The 22004-nt window shown below is 40.1% G+C and overlaps 2 protein-coding genes and 1 long non-coding RNA gene across 4 annotated transcripts; 1 reads left to right on the top strand and 2 right to left on the bottom strand.

Annotated features, from left to right (window-relative positions):
* Nucleotides 1-1595: 1595 nt before the first annotated feature.
* On the bottom strand, nucleotides 1596-5585 carry LOC121777344 (putative disease resistance protein RGA3). 2 transcript variants are annotated; one of them, XM_042174575.1, is made up of 3 exons: nucleotides 5441-5585; nucleotides 3746-4979; nucleotides 1596-3649 (listed from the first exon to the last, which is right to left on the bottom strand). In XM_042174575.1, the coding sequence occupies exons 2-3, from the start codon at nucleotides 4959-4961 to the stop codon at nucleotides 1629-1631; spliced, it is 3237 nt and encodes a 1078-aa protein (XP_042030509.1). In that variant the 5' UTR covers nucleotides 4962-4979; nucleotides 5441-5585; the 3' UTR covers nucleotides 1596-1628. The 2 variants fall into 2 exon arrangements, with proteins under 2 accessions (XP_042030509.1, XP_042030508.1); XM_042174574.1 differs by having other exon boundaries at nucleotides 1596-4979.
* Nucleotides 5586-13378: 7793 nt separating this feature from the next.
* On the top strand, nucleotides 13379-15095 carry LOC121777345. Its single transcript, XR_006045465.1, has 3 exons — nucleotides 13379-13479; nucleotides 13728-13807; nucleotides 14337-15095. It is a non-coding gene; the product is annotated as an uncharacterized LOC121777345 (long non-coding RNA).
* A 1715-nt stretch (nucleotides 15096-16810) lies between these two features.
* On the bottom strand, nucleotides 16811-21385 carry LOC121777343 (putative disease resistance protein RGA1). Its single transcript, XM_042174573.1, has 3 exons — nucleotides 21247-21385; nucleotides 17437-20853; nucleotides 16811-17295 (listed from the first exon to the last, which is right to left on the bottom strand). The coding sequence occupies exon 2, from the start codon at nucleotides 20833-20835 to the stop codon at nucleotides 17449-17451; it is 3387 nt and encodes a 1128-aa protein (XP_042030507.1). The 5' UTR covers nucleotides 20836-20853; nucleotides 21247-21385; the 3' UTR covers nucleotides 16811-17295; nucleotides 17437-17448.
* Between the last annotated feature and the right edge of the window lie 619 nt (nucleotides 21386-22004).

The following is a 22004-nucleotide window of genomic DNA, read 5'->3' as shown; positions in this document are numbered from 1 at the left end:
ATTTTATAGGCAATTAGTTCTTATAAAAACTATGAAAATGCATAAATAATTTTTTTGCAAACACTAATCAAAAGAATGAAACAATTCATATTTACACAATCATTTTCTTATTCTCAAATTTTCTAAAAAGTGATGTAAAAACAATTTTTGCACAATTGAATTAAAACTGAAAAGAAAAGAAAGAATTGGAAAATTAAATATTAACAATAAAAATCAGCGCCTAAAATTGCGAAATATGGTCAAATTCTGAATTTGGGATTAATTCCCACAATTGATGTTTGTAAGGAAATTGAAGATGACATTTATCTAATCAAATCTAATAACAGAAGAGGACTAATAAACATGGGCACTAAACAGTGAACTCTAAACATGTCTAAGAAAAAGAAATATAAGAAAGAAAAAGATTATTTGGGTCGAGATGTATTTCTCTATATGCTTGCGAGGACCTGTTATGTATTTTGCGATTGATGTCGTCTTGTCAACTTGAAGACTGCCAAAAAAACACCTCTTTTCCTCATTTAAATTTGAATTTCATGAATCTGCTAAAACGGGTGATGTTGCACAATGTCCACACGTGCATTTAATTTGGAATGTTGTGTTGAATCCCACATTTCACATGGAATGTCTCTCCACTTTGCTTTTCAGTTCCCGACTCTATTTTCAGTCTTCCTACCAAGGAAAAATAACACATTTGTAAGTTCAAAAACATATATACATGTATGAATAATGAGAGTTGAGAGAGTGAAGCCCTCCCATCCCATTGCTTCAATAAACTATTTTCCTCAACACAATATCAAATATGATACTTACTTGCTACAACATTCCAATATCGATGCCATCAACCTCGATGTCGAGATAGGGATGGTTGCGCCAGTCTGATTCAATACATAGTTCTGGACAATCTTTAATACGCAAATCAGTGAGGCGCTTCAATGCATCCATAGAGGGTAGACGTCTCAACTCCTTACAACCAAATAGATTTAACGACGACATAGATGAGAGGTTTCCCAACCATTGTGGCAATTCTTGTATCCCTATATTCTCTAACTCCAACCAAGAAAGATCAGTGAGGTGTTGAATTGATTGGGGCAATTCTTGTATCCCTATATTCTCTAACTCCAACCAAGAAAGAGCAGTGAAGTGTTGAATTAATTGGTGCAATTCTTGTACCCCTATATTCTCTAAATTCAACCAAGAAAGAGCAGTGAGGTGTTGAATTGATTGGGGCATCCACTCCCAGTTTTCCACCCCCTTCAAATGTAACCTATTAAGTGCGTTGCCACATCCTTGCAGCATGCCTTCCACAGTCTCTCCAATGGCAACACTATTCTCCCTTGACCACTCCACACTCACATCTATCTCTAATTTCCACAACCGGCCTAAATCCCAACTCTCAATAAAACCACTAGCCATGAATTTAGGAACACCTCTGATTCTCAATTCTTCGAGATGATTCAGCGAGGCAGTCGATTAGCATCGGTAGATTCTTTAGGCTCCTTAATTCTTCCAATTCGAGTTTCTTGACTGTGGGTGCTGACGACTCCTAAATACCACTAAATATTGTAACTGAAATCATAAATAAAATGGAACAAAAGTTTGATCACTACAACGGTAAGTTTCACTATTTTTCAACACAACCTTCCAATATCGAAGCCATCAATGATGTCAAGATTGGGATGGTTGCGCCACTCTGAATCAATACATAGTTCTGGACAATCAATAATTTGTAACCGACGAAAATCAGTGAGGTGCTTCAATGCATCCACAGAGGGCAGACACTTCAACTTCTTACAACCAACTAGAGTTAAGTCATACATATTTGAGAAGTTTCCCAACCATTGTGGCAATTCTTGTACCCCTATATTCTCTAACATCAACGAAGAAAGAGCAGTGAGGTGTTGAAATGATTGGGGCATCCACTCCCAGTTTTCCACCCCCTTCAAAGAGAAGTAAAAAAGTGAGTTGCCACATCCTTGCAGCATGCCTTCCACAGTCTCTCCAATGCCAACACTATTCTCCCTTGACCACTCCAAACTCACATCTATCTTTAATTTCTTCAACCTGCCTAAATCCCAACTCTCAATAAAACCACTAGCCATGAAATTAGGAACACCTCTGATTGTCAATTCTTCAAGGCACGGAGATGATTTGGCGAGGCAGTCAATTAGCATAGGTAGATTCTTTAAGCTCTTCAACCCTTTCAATACGAGTGTCTCGATTGTGGGTGCAGACGACTCCAAAACTTGACGTGGAAATTCCACTAGCTTCTCGCACCCTTCAATTCTCAGCTTGCGGAGGATTCCTTGATATTTTTTTGCTCCACGACTTGGAGTCTCGATCCACTTCAGATTTGGACAGTCCCTGATGGTCAATTCTTCTAGAGAATTGAGGGTGTCCAGCCCATCTGGTAATTCACTCAACACAGGGCACTTCTCAATCTCTAAATTTGAGAGACTTTGATTATTATAGAAAAACGATTCTGGCAGACATTGTAATCTCTCTAATCCGTATATTTCGAGAGATTTCAAATTTTTGAATGAGAACTTTATGGACCTCACCTTCTTCAAATTAATCAAAGAAAGAGATTTGAGATTAGGCAATGAGTGATCCAGCATTGGGATTTCCTCACACTCTGAGCAATTCCAAAGTGATATCTCAATCAAGTTATCAAGTGGTACCCAAGAGCCTCGAGGCCCATCCCGCACTGCCATCTTCTTACACCATATCGGAAATGTTTTGCCTTTGTATCCTTCAATCCTCAACACCTTCAGATTTGCATGCGGTTGAAGGCCCTCCAACACATTCTCATCATTTCTGTCGGCGCTACTATCCCTCTCACCCCATTCAAACACCAATTCAGACAAGTTTAACTTCTGCAACATATTTGCTTTCATAGCCTCTTCCTTGTCACGCACCCTTTCGAGATTCCGAATCTCTAGTGATCCTTTGAGATTCTTCAAACTTCCAAGCTCTTCAATTTGGTAACTCTTCTCTTTGCCCACTGAAAAGTACCCAATTGTTTGAAGACTAGTTAATTTACCAATCTCCGCAGGTAACTTCGTATCCGACCGTATATGAAGATGCCTTAAGTTAATCAAGTACTTCAATGTACTTGGCAGTTTCAGTAATCCAATTATTTCTGCTCTAAATGTTTGCAAATGGTGGAGTTCACCAATCCACTCCGGAATGTTGTGAATTGATGTGTGGGAAATATTGAGATTTCTCAAATGTATCAACTCCTTAATTGAAATGGACAACTCTTTAAATTCGTGACCATAAAGAGTTAGATTATGCAAACATTTGAAGTCAGAGAATATGGAAGTTCCATCTCCCAAGAGTAATGTACGCAAATTCCTTGACACTTCTTCTGGAATACGACTTAGTTCTTTTTCGTGAAACATGTATCGAACTAGAGTGCTGCCATCTGCATTATTAGATAAAACAGAAGATGCAAGATCATGCACAAGATCGTGCATCAGACACCATTCCCTTCCACGATAATCTTCCTCTGCAATTTGCAACAATGAGTTCTGTAAAAGCACATTGAAAAACATGTTGCCCACGGACTCCATATCATCTCTTCGGCTAGGTTGAAGAAACCCTTCTGCCATCCATAGTTCAATAAGCTCATCCTTCTTGATTTTCAGACCTTTGGGGAAAATCGAACAAAAAGCGAAGCACTTCTTGAGTGATGGCAAAGACAGATGATCATAGCTCAATTTCAATATTTTTGAGATATTCTCACCTCCTTCACCATCCGAAAGCCAATTTTCTTTGATGGAACGCCAATCTTGTACGGATTTACAGCGACGAAGCACACCCCCAACCACATTGGCAGCCAAGGGCAAACCCTGACATCTCTTTGCAATCTCTTTCCCAATCGTCTCAAATCCTGATGGAACTTCAACATTTTCATCAAAAGATCTTGCTTTGATTATGGACCAGCATTGTTCATCTGATAAGCCTTTCACTTGATGAATATAGAATGGGTCAACAATTGAAGCAACATTTGCCATCCTGGTAGTGATGATAATACCATTTCCCTTGGTAGAAGAAACTCCCTTCATGTTATTTATAAAACCTTCCCATTTTAGAATATCTTCATTCCAAACATCGTCAAGAACAAGAAGATAAGTTTTAGACCTGAGAACTTCTCGAAGCTTGTTAAGGATAGCTTCCTCATGCTCAACTCGCTCAACTCTATCACCGTTAGTTGAAGCCAATGTTGAATGGATTTTGTTGTAAAGACTGATTGGATCAAAAGTTTGAGAAACATGAACCCAAATATGTGATCCAAATGTCTTTAGCCTTTCATGATTGAAGACATTCCGAGTCAACGTGGTCTTCCCCATACCCCCCATTCCGACAAGAGCAACGATTGAAATGATCTGATCTTGGGGGATATGGGTCAGAACGTCAACTACTTCAGACACATCATCATCTCTTCCGAAAAAGATTGGATCGCACGTGATTGAATTAGTCTCAATAGGAGTATGAGCAGCAACAGGTGCATTCAGAAGTATGCTTTGAAGGCCAAGGCCTGTTGCCCTTTTGTTCATAGACTCAAACTCCGCATTGATATTCTTGATTGTGTGAGCCATATTATGCCGACGCGAAATGCTTTTGCAGGATGAGAAGCATGATAGAACCATATCCTTGGCCTTGGGACTAGGATTGGGTGTCTTCATTTTCTCCACTTTTTTGTGGAGAAGTTGATAGCTGAGTTCGTCTAACACATTATCAGCATTGAAAGCCACAACTTCAAGCTCCCTCAACCATGCTTGGACAGCCTTTTCAGTGATGGATTTATTCTCAGCATCATTCAAGTAGGCTTGAATCATGTCCAAAGTCCTCTGCAGCTGTTGGGCAGCTCCATCGAGACCTCGAATCAAAGAGTACTCATCCTTCAAAGTGTTGATCAGGTTTTGAACAAGAACTTCGATGGCAGCACCTCCATCCATGGTTTCACACAGAGAGATCTAAAGTCAGAGAGAAAATGCTTTTAAATATGCTGGTAATTGTAAACTTGTGAATGATTATTCAAATACTCACTCAACATATTATACAAATTGTAGCACTAATACCAACATATATTATCATATTTCCAACACTTCATCTCTCTATCTCTCGAAAAAGCATATAAAAAGTTTCAAAGATTCAATTTTTATGTATTTTTCTTATCCGTAAAAACAACTAAGCTCCTTCTTTGAATTATTTATGACTTCTGAAAAAAAAAGAGGAACAATTAACTACTCCCACAAATAAATCTTAGTCAAAAAATTTTGAAATCAATATGTATGAAACTATGTAATAAAATAAAATACACAATACATAAGATAGGACAATCCATGTTACTCAAAGTAGCAGCAAGATGGAAATACAAGTTGTTTTGATATAAAAATTCACTCAACAAAAAATGAAAATGAAAATGAAAACTTACTTGTTACAAGAGTCAGTCGCAAATGGTGAGAGAGATCTAGAGAGAGAATGCTTGCAAGTTTATCTTCGAAGATGGAAAATATCAGTAAACTTGTGGTGGTAACGCAAGGACTACACTGTCTCCTTTTTGACTACTTTTTGATACAATCAATTATGTCTCTTTTTCTTGAATCAAATAATACAATCAACGTTCACATGTATATATACTGTTTGATTCTGTGATCACATGTTACCATATACTTTTCGGTGTTGCAATTACATTATAAATATAATTATTCGTAAAAATTTTAAAGTTCAACTATCAGACTCCACTCTCTAAGAGCACCCACAATGGGCGGACGATGGCACGCCCGATGGCGCGCATCGTCCGCGCCATGCATCGTCCGCCTCCACTGTGGGGGTGTGGCATAGGCCGCGGACGATAGTCGCGGCCGCGGCCTATGCTTTGGGCGCGACTTAAACCGCGGACGATGGCCATCGTCCGCTGCATTGCGGCCTTCGCGGACGATGGTTGCGGACGATGGCCATCGTCCGCGACATCGTCCGCCCCATTGTGAAGGCCGCGGACGATGGCACGCGGTTTTGAATTTCTATATAAATCTCGTTTCTCATTCAGTTGTGTATACGAACATATCGACTATCTCTCAACATATTCTCTCTCAACATCCAACGACAATGAATCCCGGCGAAGACACCAACAATTCTAGTTCGTCTGATTCCGAGGGTTCGATTGACGAAGCCTTAGATGCAACCATTGAAGAAGCCATGTCGGTATGCTTAGCGCAAATGCAACGCGCGAAGGAGGCCCGAGCAGCGGCGGCTGAGCAAGTCCATCGTCCTATTCAACATAGGACGTATGTCCGACGCAACCACGAGGAAGCTCACTGGCGTCTGCTTGAAGACTATTTTGCTGATCAACCATGTTGGGGCCCGACTGTTTTCCGCCGCCGGTTTCGAATGTCGAGGTACCTATTTCTCAGCATTGTTCGTACATTATCTTCACGTGAAGAATACTTCACGTTACGGGAGGACGGCTTGGGAAAACCCGGCCTTACACCATTGCAAAAGTGCACGACTGCTATTCGTCAGTTGGCATACGGCACCACGGCGGACCTTTTTGACGAGTACCTCCACTATGGGGAGACTACAGGCCGCGAGTGTCTGAAGTACTTTTGTCGGGGGATAGTAGAGGCCTATGACGACACATACTTGCGCAAGCCGACTGCGCAAGATTGCCAGGGCCTGATGCAGATGCACGAGATGGTGCACGGGTTTCCTGGGATGCTCGGGAGCATCGACTGTATGCACTGGCAGTGGAAGAACTGTCCGACGGCGTGGAGAGGCCAATTCACAAGTGGATACAAGGGCAGCCACCCGACGATGATACTCGAAGCCGTCGCTGACCATCGGCTTTGGATCTGGCATGCTTACTTCGGCGTAGCCGGGTCGAACAACGACCTCAACGTCCTCAACTCGTCCACCCTCTTCACCGACCAATGTAACGGCAATGGCCCGGCCATAGAGTTCACCGCCAACAGACGCCAATACCATATGGGGTACTACTTGGCCGACGGCATCTACCCACGGTGGCCAGTTTTCCTAAAGACGGTCAGCTGTCCGATTGGTGAGAAGAGGGTTTTATTTGTGCAAAAGCAAGAGGCGGCGCGGAAGGATGTCGAGCGGGCATTTGGGGTGCTCCAATCACGGTGGGAAATTGTGAAAGGGCAGGCTCGTTTCTGGTACAAGGAAGTCATCGTCGATGTCATATATGCGTGCATAATCATGCACAATATGATAGTCGAGAGTGAAGGCAGAAGCATCACCGATTGGAATTACGGCGACCGTGCATCTAGCTCTGCCGGCACATCGACCGAGACACCCGATAATGGGTTACCGGTAGGTTTCGATTAGGTTTTATATAGGCAGGCCTCAATGCGCAACCAACATGAGCATGCGCAGCTCATGTTGTGGCGCGTCATAGGGTGCGCCTTAGGGCGGGCCTTAGGGCGCCCACTGCAGGTGAGGATGGAGGAGGATAAAAATGCTGACGTGGCGCGCCTTAGGGCGCCCCACTGCTGATGCTCTAACAAAATCTTCAAAAGTATAACATTTACAAGAAATAAGTAAATCATTGAGCATGTTGACGTCGTTGTTCGATCCGCGGACCCCGAAGTACGCATGCCAAATCCATAGCCGGTAGTCGGCAACGACCTCGAGTATAATGGTGGGGTGGGTGCCTTTGTGGCCGCTCGTGTATGACCCCCTCCACGCCACAGGGTAATTCTTTCATTCCCAATGCATGCAATCGACGTTGCCAAGCATCCAAGGGAATCCGTGCACTTCTTCGTGAAGGTGGAGCAGAAACTGACAATCTGTCGTGCTTGGCTTCCGGAGAAATTCGTCGGTGAAGGCTGCCCGGACGCCTTTGCAGAATTGCATCAAGCACATTCTCCCAGTGCTTTCTCCAAAGTGGAGGTATTCGTCGAACAAATCCGCCGTTTGTCCAGTCGCAAGCTGACGGCTTGCTGCAATACATTTCTGCAGCGTCGCGTGGCTGTATCTTTTCCATATCTTTATTCTCTTGTTCACCAAGTTAGGTTATTCATAGAAGTATTATAAATAGGACCTATTGTTATTCTTATTATTCAATCAATGAAATCATAATTATTTTCTTTTATGTTTATTTAGTTTTTCCGTTTAGAATTTCCGATTGTCGACAGAGCACGGTTTCTCTGCGACTTTCTTTATCTTTTTCGCTTGATAAGGGTCTTTCCCTTATCAACTGGTGCTTTCATTGAGAGCTCACCATGACTTCCAACGATGAAATCTATGTATCTTACCTATGTGACCAGATAATGGCAGCCTGCAACAGAATACACAAGAAGTTGGACGAGATTGATGAACAGCAGCACGCATACCACGAACAATCCTCCGATTGGCCGGTTGCATCTGCTGTCCCACAACCACCATACGACCACCAGCCATTAGTCGACGCAGGGTTTCACCCACCGCACACTCAACCGCCCGACCCCCCGGATTGGCAGCAGCCATACCAGCCTTACAATTGGGGCGCAATTGATCAGACTTTCTGGAATCCCCGCCCACAACAGCAACCAAATCCTGATCCACCAGATTGACATTGTCACTCACCAACCAACAATCAGCCCACATATCCGGCGCCACCATACGACCAATCGTCGTTAGTTGATGCGGGATTTCACCCACCGCTCACTAAACCGCCTGACCGGAGGATGGAGGTGTTTGTCGAGATGGAGTCTCATCTTGCTGTCACCGACCGTCGCGTGGACAGCCTCCATCCGCCTAATTTTCCTGGGCCGGAACCAACGAATGCTCACCCAGATTGGCAGCAGCCCACCTCAGGACTGTTGTCGGGGTTCAACCTACCGCCACAGGGCCAACCGATTTACCCTCCGGTTGTTGCCCCGCCGCCACTACAAGCCACGATGATTTTTCCGTGCAGCCCCGAAGACCAACGAGTTTCATCTTGTGAAGTAATCTCTCCACCGAGTCGACAACGCTCACCGACGGCGCCGCTGCCTGCCGCTGAGGCCCCGCCTAACGCTGACGACACCTAACACCCATCGCGTCTACATCTCTCGTGTTCAATGAAAAAGGAATGGGGAAGGGGATCGCATGAACGTGATAGTGAATGAAGATTTTTCTGAAGAGACATTGTAATGAGAAAGATGAGAAGTTGGTCGAGCAGAAAGAGAGTGTCTGTGAAGTTGAACAGAAGAGGATTGTGTTGTTTTCTTTAAACCTAGAGAACAAAGAAGATAAAAAGGAATTTGATGTAAAATTCAAGGGGGTAAAGGAAGCATACAAGGCCTTGAAATTGGAGGTGAGGTATCTAACCTCACTTAGACGAGCAAGGTTAGTGTATGAATTGACTAATGCTTCAAAACCCGGCTTGACTCGCATCCAACATGGTCCTTCCTTAGTAATTTTTGCTGGAAATGGTGAATGGAGGTGTTCAACTATTCGGTGTATGTTTGACCCAGGAGGATTCCTCGATGCTCATCGTTGCTTCATGGTTTCCACCTTGAGGACAAGGTGAATTTCAACCGTGGGGTAGTTGATACGATTATTATTATTAATATTATTTAGTTAGTTAATTATGGATTTGCATATCTTTTTCATATCTTTTGTCTTGCTCATTAACTTAGTATCTACTATTATAAATAGTGGACATTGTTCTTTAGTTCGATCATTCAAGAAATAAAAAACCTTTTTATGCAATTTATCGCTTTTCTCTCGTGCACAAAGCACGAACCCTAGAATTCGACGCCGGATTGATCGACGGGAAAAAGCTCCCGCGACGTTCGACGCAAAATCAACGAGTTAAGGAACTTCTTCCTTAACAATTGGTGCTTTCATCGTGATCTCTTCCTCCGAATCGCTGTCTACATATCGTACAACTACACCGGATATCAACTCCGACAGGCGGATTACCACCCATGGCAGCCCGTAACTCAACCCCTGCTCCATCTGATCAGAGCGTTAGATCAACAACCATCATATCCATATCCACAGGATGGGAGACTCCACCCACAACACCATCCCTACCAAGCCCGTCAACCCACTTCCTGGGACCAGCCATGGCTGCGCCAGGAAACTGCGTATCAACAACCATCATCCTACGAGCCAGATTTGTACTCGCCACCACCACCCTCTTGTTGGGACCCGCTGAGGTTGTGCACGCAGCAGGGATACTCTCAGCTTATCAACCGCCTCAGCAGCCACACCACACCGCGCTCAGACAACCCACTAGCTGGGACCCACCTGCCTACTGGGAGACACCGGGACAACGCCCCTTCCACGAGATCTCGGCATACGATCATCCGCTGCCCCCCAACCATAACTCAGGATGGAATCAACCCGCGCCACAGTCACCTTGTCCAGCCACCACCACGGCACATCCGACTCTCGCACAACTTCAACAATTGTTGGAAGCGTGCTACAGGATGGGGTCTCGTCTTGTTGCAGCTGACCGACGAATCGACAACATGCTTCCTCCCGAGCTGCCTGAACCTGCGCAGCCCTACGGCTCCCAAATTTTCGGGTTTGGGAACCTCGTTCAGCACCTTCCTCCATCAGGAAATAGCAAGGCTTCGCCGGGGCCGTCGGGTTTAGTCCCCTAAGACTCATTGGCTCCGCCGCAGCAGTCGAGTACAACACCACCACCCGTTGCGCTGCTTCCCGATACCGCCCTCGATCAACCGCCGCCACCGTCGGTTGATTCCTGATTGTGATCGAGTTGAGGAAGGCTTTGCTGATTCTGCCAAGAAGATTCCTGTTTCTTCTGTTGTTTTTGGTGGAGTTGAAAATGTTGAGAAGATAGAGAAGTCCAGTCTGGATTCCGCATGTAAAGAGAAACCGGTTCACGGTTGCATCGAGATTCAGTGCGCGCGACAATTGAATGCTTCTCGATTCAAGATTCCCCAAGTCCAGATTGGTTTGGGTAGTTCCATTGTGGACAACGCATCGCTGAAATTATTGAGTGATTCATCTCATGTCAGGGTTGTCGCAGGTATGAATCATCGATCAACATCGCTCGACGGCGATGCCCGGTTGATTCCTCTGCAAAATGACACTCTATGCTTGAGCATTCATGGACGCATTGATGCAGGGAGACACTCAACTATTCAATGTATGTTTGACCTAGGAGGATTCCTCGACACTTATTGTTGCTTCATGGTGCCCACCTTAAGGAAAATGTGGATTTCAACCGTGGGAGAGTTGATACGATTATTATTATTATTATTATTTAGTTAGTTTTGCTTATCTTTTTCATATCTTTTGTCTTGCTCATTAAGTTAGTATCCACTATTATAAATAGTGGACATTGTTCTTTAGTTCGATCATTCAAGAAATAAAATACCTTTTTACGCAATTTATCGTTTTTCTCTCGTGCACAAAGCACAAACCATAGAATTGGACGCCGGATTGATCGACGGGCAAAGCTCCCGCGACGTTCGACGCGAATTTCCTATCGTTGAGGAACTATATCCTTAACAGACGGCCAACGGCGTCGAACCCTTCTTGGAAGAACTCTTCCCGGGCTGCCAATGTATTTGCGATGTGGAGAAATAGCGGTCGCCGCATGCGGAAACGGCGACGGAAGTAGGTATCTCCCCATACCGGGTTATCACAGAAGTAGTCGCGTACTAACCTTGTGGCGGCTTTCTTCCGGTTACGATGGATGTAAGTCCAGGATCGTCTTTGGGGCGGGGTGGCTTCCTCCGCCTCCCTACATCGATCTTCTTCAAGTGATTCTTCCATTATTCGAAGCATTTGCTCAAATGGATCCATGAATAGATTAACTTTGGTAGAAGACTAAAAGAGATGATTTGAGATGAAAATTGGAGAGGAAAGAGAGAAGACTTGAGAAGAATAGATGTGTGTTTGTGTGTGTGAAAGATGAGTATTTATAGAATAAAAAAAGAAAAAATAATATTTTTTTTAAATTACCGTTGAACGGTCATATGACCGTTTTTTTATTTTTTATATTAAATTTGAATTTTTTTAAAAAATGATTTATTGCGTCAGCGTGACGAATCCCACTCGCGGGCCGGCGAGTGGGCGTCACGCATGGCGCTGGAGCCCGCCACGTCGCGCGAGAGCGTGGCGAGACAGCTCGGGTGCCGTCTCGGCGGGCTGGGGACGAAACGGGACGCTGCAACGCGTCCCGCGGCCGTCTCGTCTCGGAGGGACGAGATAAGGGACACCCGCGAGACGCGTTGCGGGTGCCCTTAACATTTCCAAGAAATAAGTAAATCTTTGTTAATTTCTTGGTAATAATAATTACTTTGTTATTTCTTAGATACAATTCACGTTCACTTTCTTGTTTATTTAACGTGTTCTTGATTTCTTTATATGCTTGTGAGGACATGTTATGTATTTTGTGATTGATGTCAGCTTATAGATTGTATTTGTGAAATAAAAAATATAAATAAATTAATTACTTACTAATAGATTAACTATGGATAGTGAACAAATGAATTAATCTAGTTTGAAAAATTCTAGTAATGTGATAAATAAAAACACATTTAATATTATTAAAAGCAAGTGAAACTCAATATACCTATAACTTCAGCCAACTCCATTACATATTTGTCGATTTCAGTGAGAATATTAAATATATATCCCCCTGTCTTTAATTACGTGTTTTAATTTATTTTGGTTCGTCCCTTATTAATTATTCCACTTTATGTTTACTAGTTTTAATAATGAATTTTACATTCGACTAACTCATTTCTTCCTTACATTATATTATAGAACTAATTTATAAAAACATAATATACATATCACTATTTTAACTTGTTTTTCTTTATAACTTTTGAAATATGTGCTAGGTCAAAGTGGGAGCTTGGCGGAGGAGGGAGTATATCTCTAATGGTTCCATGCACTAATGTGCATTGCCCAGCGCAGATTACTATATTCTGTTACGTGCACCAAATTAATGAATATATTGGCAATTGACAAGTTGAAACTATTGACTGTGTGCCATAATTTCCAGCTGCCATTAGCAATATAATTAATTAGTGGCTCAATTGCTATTTACGTTGGAAGTTTTTTATTACAGTTATTCCTACCTAACATGATGCGAATAATAAGAACAATGAAAAAAGTGTACAATTTTGGATTCTATTAGATCTAAATATATTGTACATGCACAAAACCAAAGGGTTAAAGATGAAAATGATACTACTTGCTAGCAAGTACTACATGCACAAAACCAAAGGGTTAACTACCAAGGAACATTGAGATTTCGAATTAATCACTCCCAATTTTCCACTACAATCACATCCTTGTGAAGCACAATAAAAACTAGATTAATTTCTCAAAATCGACAACTGAGAAGTACATATATATATATATATACGTTTCTCTATGAACATAATAAAATGTGCAAATTCCAAGTAAAAGTGATATGTGCAAATTCCAAGTAAAAGCCAATTGTAAGTTCAGGTGCGTGAAAAATCTGTCGGACCTAGTCACAATGAGTCCTATGATCAGGTGATTCAACATTTCTACTTTTCACCAAAATTTGAGATTAATCGAAGGTTATTCTAATTACGCTCTATTATGAATTGCGTTTGTTTTTGTATAACTTTTTTTTTTAATTGAGAGAGTGTTTTGCGAAGCCTTCTGGCACTATTTATCGGGAAACGAGTTATGTGATTCGTTTAGCTCAAATCGGAGCTTCTTTTCCTCTGTTTACTACGTTTGTATGTATTGATGAGTTTATGTATGTGTGATTTTAGGTTGCGCTTGATATTGATTATCATCAGAATATGTTGACTTCCCACCAGAAGGTGAATCCAAAGGAAGCCATTGTTGGATGGTAATTTCTTGGTTATAATTCGAGTTCACTAGCTTTTTTTACTCTAACTGTTCTGATAAGACATTAGAGCCATACTTGTTTGAATGGTGATGTCTTCTTGATTTCTTTATATGCTTAGTAGGACTTAGTATTTTGTTATTAATGTCATCTTGTCGACTTAAAGGTTGTATCTTTGGTAGGAATCTTCACTTAATAGTCGTAGCTTTATCAGAAAGAATTACCTAAACAATGTGAAAGAGAAAGATAGATGGAAATATGTCCCCTGGAGTATTCAACTCTTGGTTTATATTTTTATGAATTTTGACCAACGGAAGGAGAATAATAAGATTTCATTTTTTCAATTTTCATGATAATAGTATTGATAGGTGTTGATTTTATTTTGGTTAATATTCATTTCAGTGTTTACGTCAACTAAGTAACAACATGATTAATGAGATTGGATGGATTGCTTGATGACTTGATCTCAGTTTTACAATTTAATTTCTTAGTTTTGGAAACTGATTAAGAAATTTTGTTACATTCTTGTCAGGATAGGTTTTCAACTGGTGGAGTAATTGGTGGCAGTGCATTGATCCACGAGTTCTAATATTTCACTGGGTGTGTGCTTTACATGATATCAATGCATTTAAACCTTCTAACTAGCAAATAACATTTTATTGGGAAACAGTTGATATTATGGTTTTAATCTTGGGCACAGGAGGGAGAAGGGTAGGCTCAACAGCAACTTTCTGCATTGTCAAGTTTGAATTTTAAGCATGATGTTTGATATGTTTAATTTATTTATCTAATTACCTCTTGTCTTTCATGTTCTTTCTATCTGATTTGAGGTCTAAGCCACTCTTCAGGACTGGGCAGCCATTTGTTATGCTCCAAGGTGTTTAGTAAATTCTGCAGTTTCCGCTAGGTTTAATGCCTTTGCAGTCATAGTAAGTGTTTGAGGCCTTCTTTTGTTGCCGAATTAATCCTCAACCATGTCCTTTTCTTCTTGCAGGACCAACTTCTGTTGCTTTATTTGTCTAGCATTACGAGAACACAACTTAGCTTAGCCGAAAAGCTCAATACTGCTGCCCAGATCCTTTGATGGATCACCATTCTAGTTTCTCGGTACACCATGATAGTATCTGTCATGTAGTTTTTTTCTTTTCGAGATGTACCAGTACGACCTTTCTTTTCATTTATGATTTGCTTTGTTGAGAATCTCTTTTTTTGGCCAGAACAAACTAGCTATTTGCTTCACCTTTGTTTGTCCCTGGTAAAAATTATTATGGAACAGCAATCTATATTGATACACTTTAGTGACTAGTGTATTAGCCATGTTTTATTGCATTGAGCTTTTCTGTGCACTTTTGTTTTCCATTTCAATAAATTGATGCTTTTACAAATTAAAGCTACAGAGTGTAACCATTAGTACCACTTTATACTGGGTTATTGCTCTATGAGAACTGTGTTTTTTTCCACCAAGTTTTTATTATAATTCAAATGTCCGAGTTGGTGATTGTCTAATTTTATCACTTAGTGCTTTTCCTCTTGTGAGTGTGTGTAGGATTTTGGTTGAAATATATGATTTGATTCTGCATTAATGTTTCAAAATATGGTTGATTGGAAATAAGCTTAAGAAATTTTCTGATCTAGTTCTGTGTCATGTCTGTTTTATCTGCCCTTGAAAATGTATAGAAAAGAAAAGAGAAGTTGATTGAATTTGAGTATTATGATCATCAAATCTGTATGAATAAAGTGTTGTAATGTGTGAAGGGAAAGAAAGAACATGGAAATGAGTATTAGAAATGAGAGATAAAAGAAAAGAGTTGCAACTTTGCAAATAGAGAGAGCCATCCCATTGCTTGAATAAATAATTTTCATCAACACAACATCAAAAACAATACCTGCTACAACATTCAAATGGGGGAACCATCAACACAATGGTAATTCTCTGAAATTAGGAGTAGATGATTTAGGGAGACAGTCAATTAGCATTGGTAGATTCTTTAGGCTCCTTAACCCTATCAATCAGAGTATATTTTGTTGGATGAGTAAATGAATTTAAATTTAAAGGCCGCTCCACGTAGGACTCGGAATCTGATACCTTTGGGCCCCTCCGGACCACTTGGCCCTGTTATTTGGGTCGGGATTTATTTCTTTATATGCTTGCGAGGACCTGTTATGTATTTTGCGATTGATGTCGTCTTGTCAACTTGAAGATTGTATCTGTGGAAGGCATCTTGTCTTAATCTAGTTTTGTGAGGAGTTGGTTACCCAAATTGTGAAAGAGCAAGATAGATGAAAATTATGTCCCCTGAAATAATGTTCTGTTGGTTCCTATCTTTATGAATTTATGTAAGTATCAACCTAAATTTATGGTTTAAGTTAGATGTGATGTTATTTGATCTTTCATCATTAATGAACTAGACTATTAGTCCATGGTTCAAGTATTTCCCTTGTTGTGTGCTTTACATGATATGAGTGGCTATGTAGATACAAATGGGTATATTGGTGAACAAGTGAAACTAACCTTCTATCTGCCAATAACATTGGATTGGGTTGGGAAAAGATTGACCATTATTGTTTGTTTGTTTAACCCCCTTTGTTGAATATTGGGTTGGGAAATTTAGATGTGGAATATAAGTTGCGATTCTATCATAAATTTCTCAAATTGATATAAAAAAGGTAATTTAACTTCAAAGAATCTTTGACACCTAAGTCCACATATATATTAATTGCTCCACGAACAAGATAAAACGTGCAAGTTCCTCATCTATGATATCATCCAATTTCCAAGTAAAAGTGATAATCCATCCCTTTCATGTTAATTGAGTTATATTTTTTTTTTTCTGTTTTGGAAAGTTTTATGAAGTGAGTCATTTCTATTTATTGGCAATAAGTAACCTCCCTCTTACTTTATTCTCCCTCTATCTCTCTTATTTTATTCGCCATCCATTTAACACACTATTCTTAATTTTCGTGCCGAAAAAAAGTACATCTATTAACAAGAAACGGAGGGAGGAGTATTAAAAAGAGGCATATATATAAAAATACAGTACTATCTCAAATACATCATAACTATAGATGAAAACCAAAGCAACGGTTTAAATATGGATTTCACCAAATTATTATAGCATTCAATCCCACTAATGGTAGGAGCAACAATGAAGAAGTAGCCACACATGCTAAGTATTGAAACCAAACCGTAGAGTCCATGATATTCACCAGTTGTCGGTGGTGGTTTGTCTCTGAAATGATATGGAGTTTAAATGCTTCATCATCTTCTCCCTTTTCTACCTTTTTTTTTTATTTTTCTCTGTATTTTGTGGAGCATTATGGAATGCCAAAAAAACACTTCTTTTCCTCATTTAAATTTGAATTTCATGAATCTGCTAAAACGGCTGATGTTCTGGACAGAGCACAATGTCCACGCGTGCATTTAATTTGGAATGTTGTGATGAATCCCACACTTCACATGCAATGACTCTATTTTTACCTCTGCAATCTTCCTACGAAGGAAAAATAACACATTTGTAAGTTCAAAAACATATATACATGTATGAATAATGAGAGTTGAGAGAGTGAAGCCCTCCCATCCCATTGCTTCAATAAACTATTTTCCTCAACAAAATATCAAAAATGATACTTACTTGCTACAACATTCAAATATCGATGCCATCAACCTGGATGTCGAGATTGGGATGGTTGCGCCACTCTGAATCAATACATAGTTCTAGACAATCTTTAATACGTAAATGAGCGAGGCGCTTCAATGCATCCACAGAGGGCAGACACCTCAACTTCTTACAACCAACTATAATTAAAATTTCCATAGATGAGAGGTTTCCCAACCATTGTGGCAATTCTTGTATCCCTATATTCTCTAATACCAACAGAAAAAGAGTAGTGATGTGCTGAATAGATTGGGGCAGTTCTTGTACCCCTATATTCTCTAACATCAACGAAGAAAGAGCAGTGAGGTGTTGAAATGATTGGGGCATCCACTCCCAGTTATCCACCCCCTTCAATACTAAGATACGAAGTGAGTTGGCACATCCTTGCAGCATGCCTTCCACTGTCTCTCCAATGGCAACACTATTCTCCCTTGACCACTCCACACTCACATCTATCTTTAATTCCTTCAACCTGCCTAAATCCCAACTCTCAATAAAACCACTAGCCATGAAATTAGGAACACCTCTGATTGTCAATTCTTCAAGGCACGGAGATGATTTGGCGAGGCAGTCAATTAGCATCGGTAGATTCTTTAGGCTCCTTAATTCTTCCAATTCCAGAATTTTGATTTTGGGTGCGGACGACTCCAGAACTTGATGTGGAAATTCCACTAGCTTCTCGCACCCTTCAATTCTCAGCTTGCGGAGGATTCCTTGATATTGATATTTTTTTGCTCCACGACTTGGATTCTTGATCCACTTCAGATTTGGACAGTCCCTGATGGTCAATTCTTCTAGAGACTTGAGGGTGTCCAGCCCATCTGGTAATTCACTCAACACAGGGCACTCTCCAATCCACAAATTTGAGAGACTTTGATTGTTACAGAAAATCGATTCTGGCAGACATTGTAATCTCTCTAATCCGTTTATATAAAGAGATTTTAAATTTTTGAATGAGAAATTTATGGACCTCACCTTCTTCAAATTATCCAAAGAAAGAGATTTGAGATTAGGTAATGAGTGATCCAGCATTGGGATTTCCTCACACTCTGAGCAATACCAAAGTGATATCTCAATCAAGTTATGAAGTGGTACCCAAGACCCTTGAGAACCATTCCGTACTGCCATCTTCTTACACCATGTTGGAAATGTTTTGCCTTTGTATCCTCGAATCTCCAACACCTTCAGATTTGCATGCGGTTGAAGGCCCTCCAACACACTCTCATCATTTCTGTCGGCGTCACTATCCTCATTCCATACAAACGTCAATCCAGACAAGTTTGTCTTCTGCAACATATTTGCTTTCATAGCCTCTTCCTTGTCACGCACCCTTTCGAGATTCTGAATACATAGTGATCCTTTGAGATTCTTCAAACTTCCAAGCTCTTCAATTTGGTAACCCTTTTCTTTGCCCACTGAAAAGTACCCAAGTGTTTGAAGACTAGTTAATTTACCAATCTCCGCAGGTAACTCTGTTGTCGACCATAAATGAAGATGCCTTAAATTAATCAAGTACTTCAATGTACTTGGCAGTTTCTTCAATTCCAATATTTCTGCTCTAAATGTTTGCAAGTGGTGGAGTTCACCAATCCACTCCGGAATGTTGTCAATTGATGTGTCAGAAATATTGAGATTTCTCAAATGTATCAACTCCTTAATTGAAATGGACAACTCTTTATAATTACGACCATAAAGAGTTAGATTATGCAGACATTTGAAGTCAGAAAATATGGTAACAGAAGTTCCATATCCCAAGCATAATGTACGCAAATTCCTGGATACTTCTTCTGGAATATGACTTGATTCTTTTTCATGAAACGTGTATCGAACTAGAGCGCTGCCATCTGCATTATTATTAGAAGATGCAAGATCATGCACAAGATCGTGCATCACATAGTTTTTTTCCCTTCCACGATAAACTCCCTCTGCAGCTTGCAACAAAGAGTTCTGTAGAAGCACATTAAAAAACATGTATCCCACAGATTCCATATCATCTCTTCGGCTAGGTTGAAGAAACCCTTCTGCCATCCATAGTTCAATAAGCTCATCCTTCTTGATTATCCAACCTTTGGGGAAAATCGAACAGAAAGCGAAGCACTTCTTGAGTGATGGCGAAGACAGATGATCATAGCTCAATTTCAATATTTTTGAGATATCCTCACCTCCTTCACCATCCGAAAGCCAATTTTCTTTGATGGAGCGCCAATATTGTATGGATTTACAGCGACGAAGCACACCCCCAACCACATTGGCAGCCAAGGGCAAACCCTGACATCTCTTTGCAATCTCTTTCCCAATCGTCTCAAATCCTGATGGAACTTCTACATTTTCATCAAAAGATCTTGTTTTGATTATGGACCAGCATTGTTCATCTGATAAGCCATTCACTCGATGAATACGAAATGGGTCAACAATTGAATCAACATTTACCATCCTGGTAGTGATGATAATACCATTTCCCTTGGTAGAAGAAACTCCCTTCATGTTATTTATAAAACCTTCCCATTTCGGAATATCTTCATTCCAAACATCGTCAAGAACAAGAAGATAAGTTTTAGACCTGAGATCTTCTTGAAGCTTGTTCATGATAGCTTCCTCATGCTCAACTCGCTCAACTCTATCACCGTTAGTTGAAGCCAATGTTGAATGGATTTTGTTGTAAAGACTGATTGGATCAAAAGTTTGAGAAACATGAACCCAAATACGTGATCCAAATGTCTTTAGCCTTTCATGATTGAAGACATTCCGAGTCAACGTGGTCTTCCCCATACCCCCCATTCCGACAAGAGCAACGATGGAAATGATCTGATCTTGGGGGATATGGGTCAGCACGTCAACTACTTCAGACACATCATCATCTCTTCCGACAAAGATTGGATCACACGTGATTGAATTAGTATCAATAGAAGTAGGAGCAGCAACAGGTGCATTCAGAAGTATGCTTTGAAGGCCAAGGCATGTTGCCCTTTTGTTCATAGACTCAAAATCCGCATTGATATTCTTGATTGTGTGAGCCATATTACGCCGGTGTAACATGTCAGTAAAGGCTGAGAAGCATGATAGCAGCAACTTAACCAATGCCTTGGAACTGGGATTGGGTGCCTTCATTTCATTCACTTTTTTTTGGAGAAGAGTATAGCTGAGTTTGTCCAAGACATTATCAGCATTGAAAGCCACATCTTCAAGCTTAGTCAACCATACTTGGACAGCCTTTTCAGTGATGGATTTATTCGCAGCGTCATCCACGTATGCTTGAATCAATCTTAAAGTCGTCTGAAGTTGTTGGGCATCTCCATCAAGACCTTCCACTAGAAAGTAGTCTTCCTTCATAACGTTGAACATGTTTTGCACAAGAACATTGATGGCAGCAGCCATGGTTTCACACAGAGAGATCTAAAGTGAGAGAAAAAATGGTTTTAGATATGCTTGTAATTGTGAACTTGTGAATGATTATTCAAATACATATTATTGAACTTGTAGCACTAACTGCAACAAACATTATATATAACTCCAAAAGATTCAATTTTTATGTAGTAGTTTTCTTATCCACAAAAACAACAAGCTCTTCTTGAATTCTTCAAGACTTTTCAATAATTAAAGAAACAATTAAGTACTCCCACAAATAAATATTTATCACAAAATTATGAAACTATGAAAAAAATGCACAACACGTGTATAAATCATAATATAGGACAATCCATGTTACTGAAAGTAGCAGCAAGATGAAAATATACAAGTTGTTTTGGTATAAAAATTCCTTCAACAGAAAATGAAAAATGGACTTACTTGTTGCAAGATTCAGTCGCAGATGGTGAGAGAGATCTAGAGAAGGGAAATGCTTGCAAGTATTTCTTCGAAGGTGAAGTATATCTTTAAACTTGTGGTAGTTATGCATGGACTCTCCTCATCCATAGTTTGATAATCATATCCAACTACTTTTTGGTACAACAATTAATTATGTCTATTTTTTCTTGACTAAATAAGAAAATATACTCACCAATCAATTATATGGATAATCTAAGAGATTTATGTATTAAAAATAAATACGATTTTTGGCTTTTTATGTATCTGAATTGGTCCGAATTAAAAATTTGCTAAAAACTTAAATCAAACTGAATCGAACAAAAACATATCAAACTCGAAAACTAGTCAATCGACTCAATCCATCAATATAAATTGTGGTTAACTTGAAAGATTTTTATCGATCTTATTATGTCACTCAAAGTGAATGCTCCTATAACAAGGTGTAATCCAACCCATGGAGAAATTAATTTTCAAACATAAAAAATCAACGTGTACATCTATTTGTTCTACGCTATATTTGTTCTATATTCTATTTCATATAGTATCATTTTTCTACTTAACATTCAAAAATCAATTTCTAAAATCTTGATCGATTCATTAGTTCCTTTTTAGTTGAAGTGTTTCTGTTGTGCATAAACAGTAGGAATAGGTTAGATAAGTTAAAGTAATTGAGAATAAAGAAAAAAGAAAAGAAAATCAGAGATAAAAATAAAAACAAATTTATAAAGAGAGTAAAATAT

The sequence above is a fragment of the Salvia splendens genome, chromosome 18 (assembly GCF_004379255.2).
Source record: "Salvia splendens isolate huo1 chromosome 18, SspV2, whole genome shotgun sequence".
NCBI classification, from domain to species: domain Eukaryota; kingdom Viridiplantae; phylum Streptophyta; class Magnoliopsida; order Lamiales; family Lamiaceae; genus Salvia; species Salvia splendens.
Note: the sequence above shows the minus strand (reverse complement) of the source record. Positions and strands in the feature narration are given on the sequence as shown.

Coding starts and splice junctions, on each gene's coding strand:
- LOC121777344 (XM_042174574.1), bottom strand. CDS start 4,961: ATGGATGGAGGTGCTGCCATCGAAGTTCTTGTTCAAAACCTGATCAAC.
- LOC121777343 (XM_042174573.1), bottom strand. CDS start 20,835: ATGGCTGCTGCCATCAATGTTCTTGTGCAAAACATGTTCAACGTTATG.